Genomic DNA, 17,278 nt, shown 5'->3' with positions numbered 1-17,278 from the left:
GAGCATAGCCACAGGATTCAATCATTTCGATTTAAACCAAATGTTGGCACAGCTTGATAAGCTGGCGGTAGAGAATGCAGTACGTAAAGTAAAAATATACGTAAACGATATTATTTTTAAAGTGTGCACAATTGAGGAATTTATTAAACAAGGAAACAAAATATTAAAGAATGTTGAAATATACATAATGTGAAGTACCAGAAACAATAGAAGAAGACAAAGAAAAACACAGGCTAATAGAAGAATATCACAATCATCCGATGTTTGGAGGACACGTAGGAAATAACAGACTCATAAAGAAGCTAAAAGCAAGATTTAGACGGAGAAATTTGGAAAAAGACGTAAGAAAATACGTTAAACAATGTCATAAATGTCAAATTAATAAACCGAAAAAAACACATGTCGAAGAATTCGTGATATCGGACACTTCTTCCAAACCATGGGACATAGTATATATAGATACGATAGGTCCATTCACTAAAAGTAACGAAGGTAATAGATACTGTATAACAATGTTATGTGAACTTACTAAATACGCGGTCAGCATACCCGTGTGCAATAAAGAAGCAGATACAATAGCCCGAGGAATTTTTGATCATTTCATACCAACATACGGACTCATGAAGCAAATAAGAACAGACCAAGGCACAGAATATAAAAATGAAGTAATGCAGGAATTAACAAAGCTATTAAAAATAGAGCACAACTTCTCAACGGCATACCATCCACAGTCCATTGGAAGTTGCGAAAAACTACACAGAACATTAAACGAGTACGTAAGAGCATTCATAGATGAAGACAGAGAAAATTGGGATGTGTGTTGCAGGATGTTCACATACTGCTACAATACAACCCCTAACGCGTACCATGGCTACACACCGTTTGAACTATTATATGGCAGGAAGGTTAACCTACCAGAAGACCTTACACAGGAGGTTCAACCATGTTACAATATAGATGCTTACTACAATGAGTTACGTTACAAACTACAAAGCGCACACGAGAGAGCTAGAACCTTCTTACTAAAGCACAAAAAAGAGCGACAAGAAAAGAATAAGCTCAAAGCAACACCACAACAATTTAAAATAGGAGACCTAGTCCTGGTAAAAAGGGAAGAGAATGGTAAGTTTGATAGTCTTTATGTAGGCCCTTTCACAATAACAGAGGTAAATAATGTTAATTGTAAGATCAGATCGGAAAACAATAAAATCAAGGAAATACATAAGAATAGACTATATGCTTACAATCCGAGAACACCGTGAGTGACAAGTGAAACGGGAACAGTCTAGATAACGAACATTTTCACTTTTATTTTTTGTATCTAATTAGTATTTATAGGAAAAATGTATATATTGTACTTCGTAAAACGCAGCAAGTAATTAGTGGTACTATTAGAAAAATTTTCTTCCTTTTCCGTAGTCAGAAAATTTTCGGGGGAAGGGGAAGATGAATTGGGATACACAGCATCTCAATAAACATCATATTACAAATAAACCTTTTAATAATTAAATGCCCGTGGTAATGTTTGTTTAATAAATACGAGTAACCTAGTTTTGCATGCTAGTATTTGATACAAGGTCGAGTTGCAATAATATTCAGTGGGTGTTTATTAACAGTCAGCACTTTAAATCACGGTCACCTCGGCTTACCAAAACAGTAAATAAACAATAACCGACTTTAATTATATTTTTTACGAGAACAGATAAATCAATTAGCAGTTGAGATTCGACGGGATAACATCGATTTCAAGTAAATAATATACCACCAGTTGTTTCCTGTGATATATTTAACGTGTAAATAAATGTCTTAACAACGAACTATATTTACTACATCAACCCTCATAGTCGGGGTAACCACCCCTCAGTATCCAGGGTGGCTCAGAAGGCGGGAGCCACCATAATATTAGGAAACATAATTTTACAAAGTACTCATTTTTTCTTCTTAAAAACAATATTTTCGCTGCAAGACAAACACATGAAATTTTTCACAGTGTGAGCAACACAAAGTTTTTACACACAATACAGTTATGCCGGAACTTTCGCTCTTTTTTCTCTGACATAAATAACACCGACATTATCCCATAGCTCTGTTAGTTCTAGGTGGAACAGCAGAAACGTCGAAACGTCTAATTCAGGATGAAATTTTCATCATTTGCACCTTACAGTAATTAAAAAAAAAACTCATAAACGCAAAGAGTTTTAAATGCTGTAATGGGTGGAATGCGTTTAAAATTGAATTTAATGCGAATAAAAAAACGGACAAAAATAAAAAAAAATATTAAAAAAGATATGTGAGAAAAACGAGGTCTGGGGTGCAGCTGCACCCCGCACCGCCTGACGAGGGTTAATGAGTAATACACGTTAGTAGCCTTCTTCATTTTATAACTCTTATTGACATGTCCGTTTTTCCATCATCTGTTATTATATTTTCCAAATATGTACATACATATATTTAAAATTAAAAGCTTTCCAAATAAGAAAAAAAGTGAAGGCTGATAATGTGATTATTGAGGTTAACACATTCACGAATACGACTGCATATGAAGTCACTTACTCCATAAGAAGACATGTCTACATGTGAAGCGTGTCCGTGAATGTGTTAAGTTACCTTTTCTTGATAAAAAAAAGACGAGAAGTGATTAGATTTTGATTTTATTAACCAAATATTAACTTCAAATTATTTTTTTTTCTGTTATTCATATTCGCAAAATATCGCACAAACTTCGCGAATGCGAATGCAGATGCGAATATGCAAAAATATGCGAATATTCGCGAATGCGAATATCTACGAATATTCTTTACTTCACTACTCTGTACGTATTCCTTTCCCATTTTCCCCCAAGCCTAATAATAGTTTACGCGGCCGCGTCGTTGGCTATTTGAGTTTATGCAGTCGTCCTCTTTACGAGTATCAACGAGTATTTTGAAGTGACAAATAAACGTGACCATTTGTTCCATATAAACACTTTTTCTAGGAGAGTATATATTCTCCTATAACTTTTTTTATGGTGATTGCTGCATGTATATTTTTTTGTTTTGTGTATTTTATCAAAACACTTATTTCTGATATTTTGTAGATTTTCCGTAAGGTGCGACACCTTGAAAACCCCGAAAAACTGGTTTTATAGGATTTTGGGATTTTCCCCATTTTGTAGACTTCAAAGTAGATCAAATCTGAGTCCTTTAGGAGATTTAAAATGTTTTTCAAGGTTTTAAGGGGGTTTGTGCGTTTTTGCAGGGTTAATAATGCGTCTCTATTCCATATTCAAAAAAGCAAATACATCCTTTCATTTATGCGAAAAACCAGTTTTTGAAGGGTTATTCGGACGTTTTTACTGGATTTACCCAACTTTTTTACCACTCTACAGCATTAAAGCATGTTTTCACAAATTTTATAAAATAACATGAGAAGATGTATTTCTCATGTTCAAAGAAGCTAGGAATTTTTTGAAACATGCGAAAACCTCGTTTTTTCAAGTGTTTCGGGATTCTATGGGATTTTTGTAATTTTTTTGCGCTTATGCACCATTAAATAGCACATTTCAAATATGTTCTTGAAAAACATGGGATGAAGTATTTTAAAGCCTCATTTTATGAAAAAAAAAACGGTATTTAAGTGTTTTTGGATTGTTCCATCTTTTATCAGCTTTAACGACGTTCTACACCTTCGGCAAAGAATTAAGGATTTGCATGAAATTTTAGTATGTTATAGTTTGCTTCAACAAACTAAGACTTGATTTTTAAAAAATTGTTTTACCGTGCCGTTTAATTACTATTAAGGGTCAAAGTTAAGTTTTAACATGGGCTCTTATGGAAAATCTTAAAAAGTTAATAACTTTTGACCCAAATTTACGATTTTTAATTACTTGTGCTTAAATTAAAGGTTTTTTTGTAAGGAATAACATATTAAAAAATGAGGATTGTTTACCGTACCATTTATTTTTAATTTATTTATTATAATTAATTCAGTAATGTATTCCGTAATTTCCGTAATTTATTATAATTTATTTTTATAAAGTATTCAATACTGAAACATATGATTTGAGTATTCTGCTATAAATGCATTGTTACCAACTTTCGCTTGCATATAAGTTTCCCCCCTTTCCTCTGAGAGGCATACCCCGCAACTGGCCGCAACGAAGGTGTAGAACGTCGTTAAGCACTAAAGATCCTTTAAACACTTTAATTACATAAAATTGGTTCGGGTTATCGATCCCTTAAGGGGATGGGTACGTATTTTCGGCTGCAATGCTATTCAAATGGGGATTCATTTTTTTCGAATCCTGAGAAAACTAATAAGTATTTTTGAAAAATGTAAGCGCAGAATGAAAGATTAGATTCTTACCGAAGGCCGAAAGTCCCTGAAAACTTCTATAATGTTTACTTTAATAAATTACAGGGGTGAAAACTAGGAGAAAATGTAGTGTGATTTTTAATTTCAAATATCTCATTCAAAAGAAACTTTTTATTTATTCTTAGGGACTTTCTGCCCTCGATAATAATTTAGTCTTTCATTCTGCGTTTAAATTTTTTAAAAATATTTATTAGTTTTTTCAGGATTCGAAAAAAATGGACACCATGTCCCTGGTGATATTTTCCAATTCGAACATTCGCTATCTTTGTCATACAATGCACTGAGTCAAATAGAATATGATGACATACAGTGACGGTTTTAAATATTTGACACGGCATCGGGAATATTTTGAGTTGTTGATTAATTAATATTGATAGTGTATTTGATAAATAAATTGCTTTAAGACGTGAACTTAATAAAAACTTATTTGTTGTTTATTATTTATGGAAGATCCAAGCAGAGAATACATCAGGATATATTATGTGATCCAAGTATTTTTTTTATTAAAGATGTTCAAAATTGTAAGCTTTCCATAGTAACAATATATTATTAAAAAATCACTTTAACACTTTTCCTCTTTTCTCGATTGAGTATTAGTTTTTGTTGTGCATATAAATTATTACAATCACTGAATACATAGTTAGTGAAAAAAATATCATATTTATTAACTGAATTAATAATTTGCAATTATACAAATAACAGTTATCCAAGAACATTCAAATGCTATCTATCTCTTTAAAGTTGATGACCTTGTTAATGATGACATTGTTAAGTAGAGTGACATTCTAGTAATGTGTACATATCCATACCAGTGTGAATTTTACTACACATAATTTGCCGTGTAAAGACAGAAAAAGTAGGAATAGCCATAAAATATTTGCGAATTATGTACCAATGGCCTTAATATGATTAACTCTGCAAAAACCCTTAAAAATCTTGAAAAAACATGGTTTTTTAGTAGTTTGAACGTATTTTGCCCAATATTTACATGTTTTAAAGGACAGTAACTTCAAATTATATATACCGTATAAAAACTTAATTTTTTCTATCTTGAAGTCTATTAATGGGGGAAATCCCCAAAAAAACTTTAAAAACAGTTTTCTGGAGTTTTTAAGGTGCGCACCTTACGGAAACATGTGGAAAAAATTAGAAATATAGCTTTTGATAAAATACACATACATACATATACACATAAATACACATACACATATACTTTTGATAAAATATACATATACCCGTAACTTTAGGTTATGTACACTCCACCTTCGAGTCTATAAAAAATTTGACAAGTTTTGTAAAAGCCTTAACTATGCGTGTAAAAATAGCTATTTGTATAACAAGGGAGGAAAGTGCTACTTTTCCTCCCGAGAATGAAGTTTACTGGTAATGTAATCATTCAAGGGAGGAAAAGGCACTTTACTCCCATGTTATAAATATGGTTTTTCCACCTTCCTCAAATAACAACTAATTTTTTCATTTTTACTTAATTTATTTATGTAACTAACCAACAAAATTTATTAGAACTAAAACTAACAAGTAGGTACAATATAACTGTCAACTGTCAAATATAAGTCAAATTATTAATGTAAACATTATTAAATCAAAATAACAATTTACTGTTTTTTACCATTCTGCAAAATACAGGGTGTTTTTATAAATAAACGTTAAAATGTATAGATACTTACGTAATAGAAAGTAGATATTGTTTGTACAGGGCGTCAATAAGTTATATTTCATGAATGAAATACCATGACGTCACTTTTACTTTTCCTCCCTAGGGAGGAAAAGTACAACTTTGCTCCGTACAATCAGGTCCGGAAAAGTATACTTTCGGTAGAGGTAGGTGGAAATAATATTTTTTACTTTTGTTTTTGAGCCTTGAAAATCGTCATCTTTCATTCTTTTTTCAGTTTTAAATTGTTTATAATTCGAAAACGATCAACTTAAGAGAAAATTTACAAAAGACCTTTTGTACTTAAAATAATCCAAAAAATCTGAAATTATTAGTAAATTATAGTCAGAACAAAATTGATCGGGTACCCCTTATTTTTTTTTAATTGTTAACATACTAAATCACATGTCCAATAATTTTTATCCATTAAACAGATCGGTGCCGATCGACTTTATATCGGATACTCTACTATTCATGAATAAATCCTCTCGAATTACACTCGAGCTCTTAAAAACTACCGATTTGTATTGCCCTCGTGGCAATTTGACATAATTTCTATTTCTTTAAATTAAAACAGTCAAAATGTCACTTAGAGCTCTTGTGTAATTACAAATGAAAATATTGACTATTTAATTTTAGAGAAAATCGTGTATTAATTGATCCCCAAAACTCATCAAATTCAACCAAGCAGGGAGTGGCGCTGGTCGTTGCCCATGAGTTAGCTCATCAGTGGTTTGGAAATTTGGTAACTATGAAGTGGTGGACCGATTTATGGTTAAATGAAGGATATGCAACTTTTATGCAATTTCTTAATACTTCGGCTTTATTTCCCGAATATGATGTCTGGTCGCAGTTTGTGAATACAACATTCTTGGGGGCCTTAGAATTGGACAGTCTTAACAGTTCACATCCCATTGAAGTAACGGTAAACGATCCTTCAGAAGTAAATGAAATTTTTGACGCCATTACATATAACAAAGGAGCTTCAGTCATCAGGATGTTGGTTCACTTTTTAGGAAATGATACATTCAAAGCAGGTATGACTTTATACCTTAACAGATATAAATACGGTAATACTACTACTGAGGATTTATGGAAAGCTTTGGAAGAGGCGAGTAAGGAACCTGTTTCAGATATTATGTCGACTTGGACGAAACAGATGGGATTTCCGTTAATTAAGGTAGACACCAGATGTAAGTTATTTTTTTTGTTTTGTTGCGTTTTATTTTATTTTCAGATCAATTTGTATTTAGTTCTCGCAAGTGTGATCCCTGTATTTATAGATATGGATAGTCCAAATACTGAGATAATATATATCCTTTAGAAGTTCACAAGTTGCTTTGCTCGTGTATATATTGTTGTGCTTATTTTTGAAGGAGCTGTAGTTGAAAGGGCTTGAATTAGTCAAAAATCACGAGTGTATGCAAATTTTGAACAGCCACATCTTAACCAATTTTTGCCTTAGAGAAAAACAAAAAATCCAAAATATTCAGAAAAGCAAAACCCTTTTTTACTCTTTGTGATTTTTGGTGTCGCTAATAAATTTTAAGTTATTTTGAAAAAAGCATTTTGTTGAAAATTAAAAATTAAACAAAATTGTTTATATTTTTTTTAATAAGCCCTTTGAACCAATGAAAGTTTTAAATAATACATAACTAAAGTAACTTGTGAAACGGTAACGATTAATTTGATTAAAAATGGTAACTAGGGGGTGATTTTCTGAGTTTTTTTTTTACCAAAAAAGGGACCAACTTTATTTTGAGCGTAGCTTGTTTACTTTTGATGCTAGAAACTTTTTAAAAAATAAAAATGAATATTTTTTTGAACACTTTAAAAGAGTTGTACTGAATTTTACCCAAAAAGTGTATTATTTTTTGGTTATTTCACGTTGAAATATTCGCTTTGAAATTTGACAGATATGAACCTATTTTTCATCAGCTACAACTGTGCTTCTACGGGATCTAGAGAGTTCATACATGCACAATTTTTTTCACTTTTTTAGAAGCTATTTTTTGCTGAGAACGTTTTTTTTTCGAAGCTATTTTTTGCTGGGAACGCTTTTTTCGATAAAATACATAGTTACTTTTTGCGTTATGTGCAAAAAACCACCTAGTGTTTTTTTTTGTTGAAAAATGAACATATTTACTAGCAAATAACTCGAAAAGTATTAAAATCCACGAGGAAAATAAACATCCTGTAGCTGGCTGTATACCATAAATCACAAAAATACGAGATTTGTTGTAAAAGGTACATTTTAAAATACCCTAAAAAAGAGTCACAAGACAAAACGTTTTCGGCTTAAGAAATCCATCATGAGTGGTCTAAAAGCCAAAAAAATAGCATGCCTGAGCCACCAAAATGTGTTGGTAAAAACCCTTTAAAGGTAAAAAGATTATATTATGTTACATATTTAAATAAAATGTTAATGATGTTCTAGATATGCCTGGATGTTACCCAGGGCAACACAGGACTCTTCCCACGTGGTTGGAATTTTTTTGGAGAAAACCTCACATATTGGATTCCAGTTAAGAGTTGGCCATTGAAATCCAATATGTGAGGTTTTCTCCAAAAAATTCCAACCACGTGGAAAGAGTCCTGTGTTGCCCTGGGTAACATCCAGGCATATCTAGAACATCACTAACATTTTATTTAAATATGTAACATAATATAATTTTTTACATTTAAAGGGTTTTTACCCAACACATTTTGGTGGCTGGGGCATGCTATTTTTTGGCTTTTAGAACACTGATGATGGATTTCTTAATCCGAAAACGTTTTGTCTTGTGACTCTTTTTTAGGATATTTTAAAATATACCTTCTACAACAAATCTAGTATTTTTTTCGAAAAGTATTAACTTAGTGAAAAAATGCTATAGGGCAAAATTTGCTTAGAATTACTTTTCTTCTTTGACATGTTTCCTATATGTATGCCAAAATTTCATGTCAACATAAGCGGTTCTTTAAAATTTGGAGCAAAAACCGTGATTCAATGTACTATATCATTGGTTTCTATTATGGTTTTGTACTGTAGTTTCATAAAATAGTTTTAGTTATAGTTTTATAATAGTTAAGATTATATTTAGAAAATTTTATTATGTTGTGACTGGCTGTATGGCATTTACCAATGCCAATTAAATAAATAAATAAAAATGTTATAAAACTAGACAATAATACTGCTATAATTACAGCTAAATTAATCGCAGTAGTTGAAGTATTCAAATATATACATTATTAATTTACCGAAAATTAAACCTAATATATAGCTAAATTTTTTTACAAAATAACTACAAATATCTGGTAACCTGGGTAAATGAAAACAATGACTAAGGTACCTAGAGAAATCAGGACACGCATTGAATTTGCAAGACAAGCATTTATAAAAATGAAAAAAAAATTGTTAATCGAGACCTTCCTCTGGAGCTGAGCCACCTCGATTGCGCACAATAGAGAAACGATTTTCTAGAGGATTTTGGTCCAGAAAAGATGTTAAAAGATATGACACATTATATTTTTGAAGTTCCTCGCACAAACATAAAACCGACAAAATTGTATACTGAAAACCGTGTAGACAGTGAATATTATTTCTCTCTTTCTGATTTTCAAAAACTTTAATTTTTTAAAAATATTCTAAACCTGCTTTTAAGTTTTCAGGTGACGTACTTAAAGTTGACATTGGCTTTTTGTTTGGATTACTATCACTAGATATGTACAATATTTACTGTTGAGACCATCAAAAATATTATTTATAATTCTCAAAAATTCGGCAGTATGAAGAGCCATTTTGGTTTGTAACTGACCTACAGCTATTGCTGTTGATATTGCTGAGGCAACTGAGTTGGAGAAAATTTGTGTTGCTTTTTTTACACGCATTTTTTGGACATTATTAGGCTTTACGCAAACGTCTGTTATTTTCACCATGCATCGTGCTCTCACATTGGTTTTATCGATGTTGTATGTGTGTTCAATATCTTGCCACGATATCTGGTTAGAATCGGCAAAAAACGTCAACTTTTTGTTAAGAAAATTATTTCTTAGGCTTTTTAATAAGTGGGGTGAATCAAACAGAGTGAAAATCTTCTGGTTTCCTATTTCTATTGCAGGCTGGTTCTAACATGCGCCTAACAGCTTAAATAAAGCTCTATTATTAGATGCTTGATCACACACTATCACTTTTGGTATATACCCAATATTTTGTAATTTGAATTAACTTCAACTACAATGTTTTTGTAGTTGTCGCCATGTATTGGACCACCTGTAACAAAATAGCATATCGGATTCTTCCAGTTATGTAGCAAGCCGCACATCATGAAAACCAGACCTGTGTTGGCAAGTTTGTTTGTTTCCTAAAGCACCTAAATGTTGAAACCCTTCTATAATGTCATCTGACTTATTGTACTCCAATTGTTTTTTCAAAGAAATTTCATCAAACATTAACACACAAATTTTTCCCACTCATCCATTGTCTGCGCTTTTTTTTTCAAGTTGTCAATTAAGAAAGTGTTTAAACCAGTTCTTAATTTTATGGCACGCAACCAAGTTTGAATTGTTTTTACTGAAGGTAATATAAAGTTAACAGATATAGTTAAAAATTTGTAACAACTAGGAGACTTATAATAAATGGCGAGAGCTAAATCCTCTCCATTGTGACTCCATTGTGAACGAGTTTTGTGTGAAAACTGCATATTAACAAAAGTGTGCACGTATTTGCTTTTATTTTCTAATAGTACCTGTAACATGAATTTGGTTGCCGATTTTTTGTTTTTTGTTGTTCCTCTACAACGCTGACTTCTACAACTCTTCTTTAAAGCTTTTACTTGATACTCCAATTTTTTTACCTTCTCCGTCAATTCAGGTTCAAGTTTTGTGGGCAAATTAATCTCAAAACTGGAAATATCACTGAGACTACTACTTGATATCTTAAGGCGCATTTAAATCAAAGTAAACACGAACGAACGAACGAATTCGTTCGTTAACTTTATTGTACTTGTACAGCGAATCGAGCACGACCGAACGAATTCGTTCGCTTTCGCACATGTTCCAACCGATGTCGGTAAGTTAGCGAATCATCAAAGGAAATCGTTGATCAATGTGGACAGTGGATAAGTACTGATAATGTATTTACTAACATTAATTTGAGAGGGTTGTTTATTGTGTAGTCGTGAAAACATAATTTCGCAATATGGAATGGACTAATGAAAAGATACTTCAATTAATTGAGTTATATAGAAATGAAGAATGCCTATGAAACCCGAAATCGAAGCTATATAAAATAATAAACAGAAAAACGGATGGTTGTTTTAACATTTCTATAGGAATGGGTTGTGATGTCTCTGAACTAAAAAAATGAATTAGCTTCTGGCATCATTTAGACGAGAAAGACAAAAAGAGGGTTCGAAGTAGTTTGCTTTTAAAAGCCTAATGTTTTTATTGGATAAATTTCAACCCAGAAAGAGTAATGAGATAAGCAAATCAAATTAATTGCTAAAATTAATTAAAAGCAAATTTATTTGGATACACCAATTTTACAATTTATTATTTGAACATAATATAGTCATAATACCAAGAGCAAGCAATTTTTTCGAGGAAGAATTTTAAGAAAGCTGGTTCTCTAATATATTATTCTCTATTCTATGCTCCCTCAAACAGCGTATAATACCTGCTACCTGGCTGCTGATACAGATTGCGTACATTAGTTCGAAGCAAATTACAGGTACCTACCTAAATATATTGAATTCAAAATTATTTTAATAAGATAATTTTTTTGTCATTACTTTTGTCATTATTAGAAATATGAATACAAATATTTTGTCAGTAATTTATACGCTAAAAAGTGTTAAATTTGACCTGTGCTCTTGTGCGGAATGGAAGCGTGGACGTTAAAGACCAGTTCCATTAACAAATTTGAAGTGTTTGAAATGTGGTGCCTACGTCGAATGCATAGAATATCATGAACGGACAGAGTAAGAAATGATTAAGTACTAAGAAGAGCGGGTTTACAGGATAGGGAACTTTTTAATTATGTTAAAAGTAAGAAGACTGCATACTTGGGGCACATATTACGAGGGGAACGATACACTTTTCAGCAACTGATACGAGGGGTCTGGGAAAAAGATGTCATGGCTGCGTAATCGCCACCGCCACCAGTGGACAAAAATCCACGACTATGAAATGCTTTGCAATGCTGCTAAAAACAGTAATATTTTATAAACAAGACAATGTACGGTGGACGCCTACGGAGAAATGCACGGCATCTTGAGAAGAAGAAGAAATATGAATTTATAATTGCTAGACATTTTTGGACGTTATATTTATTTCAAACTTTAGTTAATAATGCCAGATTTATAGTTCTGGATCCCGCGTATGAAAAAAAAAGTTGATTAATAGCAAGCTGAAAATTTTTTAATAGCTTAAGGGTGTCTAGTCGGACAAACTTTGATGTATGGGAACACTGGAAGTTTTAATTGTGGAACAGGTTAAAAATTTGGAACGTCAGACTACGAAAACGTCCCATGTATTTTGTCGGGACAGAACTTCCAATTAATTTATTACCTTTCATTAAACTGCTCTGCAAAAATCAGACTGCTATTTATCACCAACTGGGCATTTTAATGAGTGGAACACGTAGAACATGTCAAATGACAGGAATTAGGACAGGTGACAAAATAGCAGTCTGATTTTTGCATGAGCGTTTAATGAAAGGGTAACAAATCAATTGAAAGTTCTGTCCGACAAAATACATGGGACGTTTTCGTGGTCTGACGTTCCAAATTTTTAACCTGTTCCACAATTAAAACTTCCCCTGTTCCAGTGTTCCCATACATCAAAGTTTGTCCGACTAGACACCCTTAAGCTATTAACAAATTTTCAGCTTGCTATTAATCAACTTTTTTCATACGCGGGATCCAGACCTATTAAATAAAATATTGATAAATAAAACTTATCATCAAAATTTTCAACAAAATAATAAAAAATACCTGGATAAATTATTTTTAAGTCTGGAAATAATTTTTATTTTATTTTAATTATTAAAATCAAACTTTTTAAATGAAATAATTTATTATAGAATAGAGACAGGACAAAATGAAATTATTGAAGTCGTATCAAAATTTATACTTATATTTATGAATATATATGACATATTTTTTCCTTACAGAACACACATTGCATTTTATAAGCTATTATTGTATTAAAATTTACCCAACAAGAAACACGACAATAAACTTAAAACACAATGTGTGACTGGCCCATCTTAAATACATCTGCGGGAAATATGCACTCCCGATCATCAACGAATGCGAACGTTGGCTTCAATGTAAATGGTCCTACTTTGTAGCGAACGAATGACCAAGCGAACACATACGAATTCGTTCCTTCGTTCGTGTTCGCTTTGATTTAAATGCGCCTTTAGGCGATGGAGTTGACCTAACCATACAATCGCCACTTGTAGATCTTTTACGTTTCGTACCGCAATAAACGTGTGTAGAGCATAATGGTGGGGTATCACCTAAAATAGTTAATAATTGAAATTTATGTGTAATTTTAATTAAAGCAAAACAAGCATCTCCATTATTTCTGGAGTGATACTAACAACGCATTCATATTTAAAAAGAAAAATCTCTTTTGATTTAATTGTGTAAAAAATATATAAATCAGTCAATATCAACTGATTTTATATAAAATATATTTTAATATAAGTATTATTCTCATTGACAAAGCGCATTAGGCAAACATAAAAATATTTCTAAATTGAGTACTCACCTAAATCAGTTGTTAACTATGTAAATTTTAGAGGAACAGCATTTTTCCTTAATAATTTTCTTTGGCCGCTTTGATAAATGTGTTCCACTGCAAAATGATGCTGGCAAATTACCCTCTGTTTCAGGTCACTGATATCCATCAATATAATATCAATGTTCCCGCAGTTTTTTTGCCAAATTTGTACGCTCTACGTCTTTCAGGGGAAATTTAAAGAAATATATATTATTTGTTCCATCGTTTCTTTCAAAATATCCCGCGTAAACACACTTATGCGTTATAGAGGCCATTTTATCTAAAATGTGAGTCCTTTTTTTATAAAATTCCGCTATAACTTGTCACAACACCTTGTCACAGATAATACACCTATAGATAGGGTAAGTTCTACCCTGACACTACTCCTACCTACCACAGCACACCCCCACCTAGCAATGCAAGTTCCGTGTTAACGAGTGAAACGACGATTGTCGCATCAGCCAGTGGTCGGGAGCGTAACTATATGCCAAATGGCGGTAAATTCAAAAGACCTGTAAAATTAACTGGGATTGAGAACTCATTTTAATGTAAAGGATAATCAATATAACCTTAAAATAACAAAAGAAAACAAAATCCTTATCCTATACGATAATATTTATATCGTTGATTGATAAAAATATACCTGTATGTATTTATCAATCAACGTTTATAATTCGTATACTATTTGGATTTTCTTGTGTTATATTGAGGTTATATTTATTTTCCATTACATTAAAATGCCAAAGTGGTTAAAAAATTAAAGAATAAAACATAGAATACAATCTTTATTTATAAAAATGTTTATATGTATGTTCATAAAATATGTTTGTTATCAATTATTATCAATGTAAAAACTTAAAACACAACTACCTTATTACACATAATTATATTTACACAATATTATTTATTCATCAGTTTAAACCACACCAAAATTGTATACATTTGGAATAAAACACAACTGCTGTAATTCACTTTACACTTTTTGTTGTTGGATGCTTTATTTTGCACTATTTAAACACTATTTATGAAAAAATAAAACAAATAAATATGGCGTCGTATTTTTCTCAAGGAAATGAAAACTGACAACGAAAGTGACAGAACGAGCTTACGAACAACGTGCAGAAACCTGCAGAAATGAGACTAGTAGTGTCATCCCGTGCCAGGGAGCGAACTAGCAAACGTGCGTTGACCTTGAATATCCCTGTTACATTGCTATGTGGGGTTGTGCTGTGCTACCTACTCGCAAGTCAGAGAGAGAATGAGAAATCTCGATACGCTTTTCGAGTAGCGCCATCTAGTTCTAGTTGTTGATACGTCTTTTGGTTACCACGAGGTGGGCTATCTATGGGTAGTTTTTAATTAATTCTACTCGGTAATTTAATGTTTCCACTTTTTTAGGTACTACTTCTGTGTTTGTTATTTATTAATACCTATGTACAGTCGGAAAAATGAAAGAATACCCATAAACGAACATATAAAACACGTTGTATTTTCCTGTCACCGTGTCACAAAGAAAATTATCCAGTACAAGTATATGTAACAATAATTATTACATGTACTTGTGCTGGCCAATTTTTTGTGTGACACGGTGCCAGGAAAATACAGTGTGTTATATATGCTCGTTCATGGGTATTCTTTCATTTTTCCTACTGTATGTGTGTGAAAAAGTCTATATGTGTGCGCATATTTATAAAATATCCTTATATTTAATATTGTAGCAAACAGTATTTACTATCTATCGTCGCTGAGTATATTGTTAAAGTATGTATACATATTCGCTCCACTCGCGCGCAGCATGCTTGTTAGATTAGTAGCGCATAAACGGAGCGCACCTTGAAAACACGTATTAATTTAACAAAAATGCTGCGCGCGAGCGGCGCGCACGCTTTTACACGAATTGACTTTGAACTTCTGACATCCAAACCGAACTTCCACGCCCTTCAAGTATCTGCCGTGGCTCCAATTTGCATTTGGCCTTATCGTCTCTTATCTCTACTAAAATGGGTTCAATTCTTCTGTCTCCTTTATGTTTCCTCTATTTTATTTTCCATGTCTTTCATATTTTCTTCAAAAGCAGAGACTTGGTTTTTTAACGACGATATCTTGTCGTCGAAATCAGGTGACTTTAGAGATTTCTGATGAGATGTTAGCGGATACTTTGCTTTCCAAAGAAGAAATCTCTTTACTGACTTTGCTTTCCAGGGGTGTAGTATTACCTGAAACTTTCGAAATCTCTCTAGAAACTTTATGTTCTAACGATGTAATCTTACCAGAAACTTTATTTTCTAATGATGTGATATCCGTCGAAACTTTGGACATTTCAACAGAAACTTTATTTTCTAACGATGTAATGTCACCAGAAACTTTTTTTTCTAATGATGTGATGTCTTTCAAAATTGACGAAATCAAAGCAGCATGCTTGTCATACACATAAGTTTCTGGAATATGACCCTCTTCTTGCAGAGCTTTCTTCAGACGTTTGATTAAATCAGCCTTTTTTCCTGTAGTTTAATTTTCGGTCCACAAGCTATTTTCTCAACTCAGTAAACATCAACTGATTGATCGATGTCATGGTCACACACTTTATTTATTACGATTTATATTTATTTATTTATTATTTTTGCTAACTTAATTTAAATAAGAACACTTACTTTTATATTCATTTATTTAAAAACACTTTAATTAATAATAAACACTTAATATCCAATTTATTAAAAACAATACAACAACCAATTTATATGTAAATATTAATTATCTATTTATAAGTCAAAAATCCCGCGAAATGTACATTCAAAAATAACATACGACCACGGTGTTATTATAACTTATTATGTTCATTTTAACACTAGCACTCTACAAAAACAACTCAAAACGTCCCAACGTAAAACTCCTATTTATATGATTTGTTCCCGTTATCTCGAAAATTCTGGCATAGTTTCTCGAAAAAAATAAGATCAAATTATAGAGCGCATTTTTAAATTTTCTTAAAAACAAACTTCCTTTTTCTCCATGTAACTCGAAAATGATAAGAGATATGAAAAAAGATACCACACAAAAATATAGGGTTTTTTCAGATAAAAATTTCCATTTTATTTGTCATTACTGTATCTCTTATCATTTTCAAGTTACATGGAGAAAAAGGAAGATTTTTAAGAACATTTAAAAATGCTCTCGGTAATTTGATCTTTTTTTTTCAAAAACCATTCTTTTTAAACCCGTCCAACTTTCTGAACATAGAAATATCACTATAGTAAAAGGTATTGTAGAAGGAAAACGATGCATTTACATTTTGGTGGATGGGGGTTAAAATTACTTCTCATTTTTTTTTTAAACACATTAGTTATCAATTTTGTTTGCAGCATATCCCGCTTAGTTTTAATGCATGGACCTTTAATATAGCTCATTTTAAAGGTCTTTTCAAGCACTTCAGCATGTTGGTAGTATTATACGTACGTGTTGGTAGCATTATACACGTAAAATCGA

General features: G+C 31.9%; 1 protein-coding gene across 3 annotated transcripts in view; it reads left to right on the top strand.

Annotated features, from left to right (window-relative positions):
• LOC126886651 (puromycin-sensitive aminopeptidase-like) overlaps positions 1-17,278 on the top strand; it is a 101,671-nt gene that overhangs the window by 53,145 nt on the left and 31,248 nt on the right. For all 3 annotated transcript variants that reach the window (XM_050653646.1, XM_050653644.1, XM_050653645.1), the window contains one exon: positions 6,665-7,218. In XM_050653646.1, the coding sequence (XP_050509603.1) occupies positions 6,665-7,218 (554 nt within the window). The remainder of the gene's footprint in view (positions 1-6,664; positions 7,219-17,278) is intronic.

The sequence above is a fragment of the Diabrotica virgifera genome, chromosome 6, assembly GCF_917563875.1.
Source record: "Diabrotica virgifera virgifera chromosome 6, PGI_DIABVI_V3a".
Classification (NCBI taxonomy): domain Eukaryota; kingdom Metazoa; phylum Arthropoda; class Insecta; order Coleoptera; family Chrysomelidae; genus Diabrotica; species Diabrotica virgifera.
Note: the sequence above shows the minus strand (reverse complement) of the source record. Positions and strands in the feature narration are given on the sequence as shown.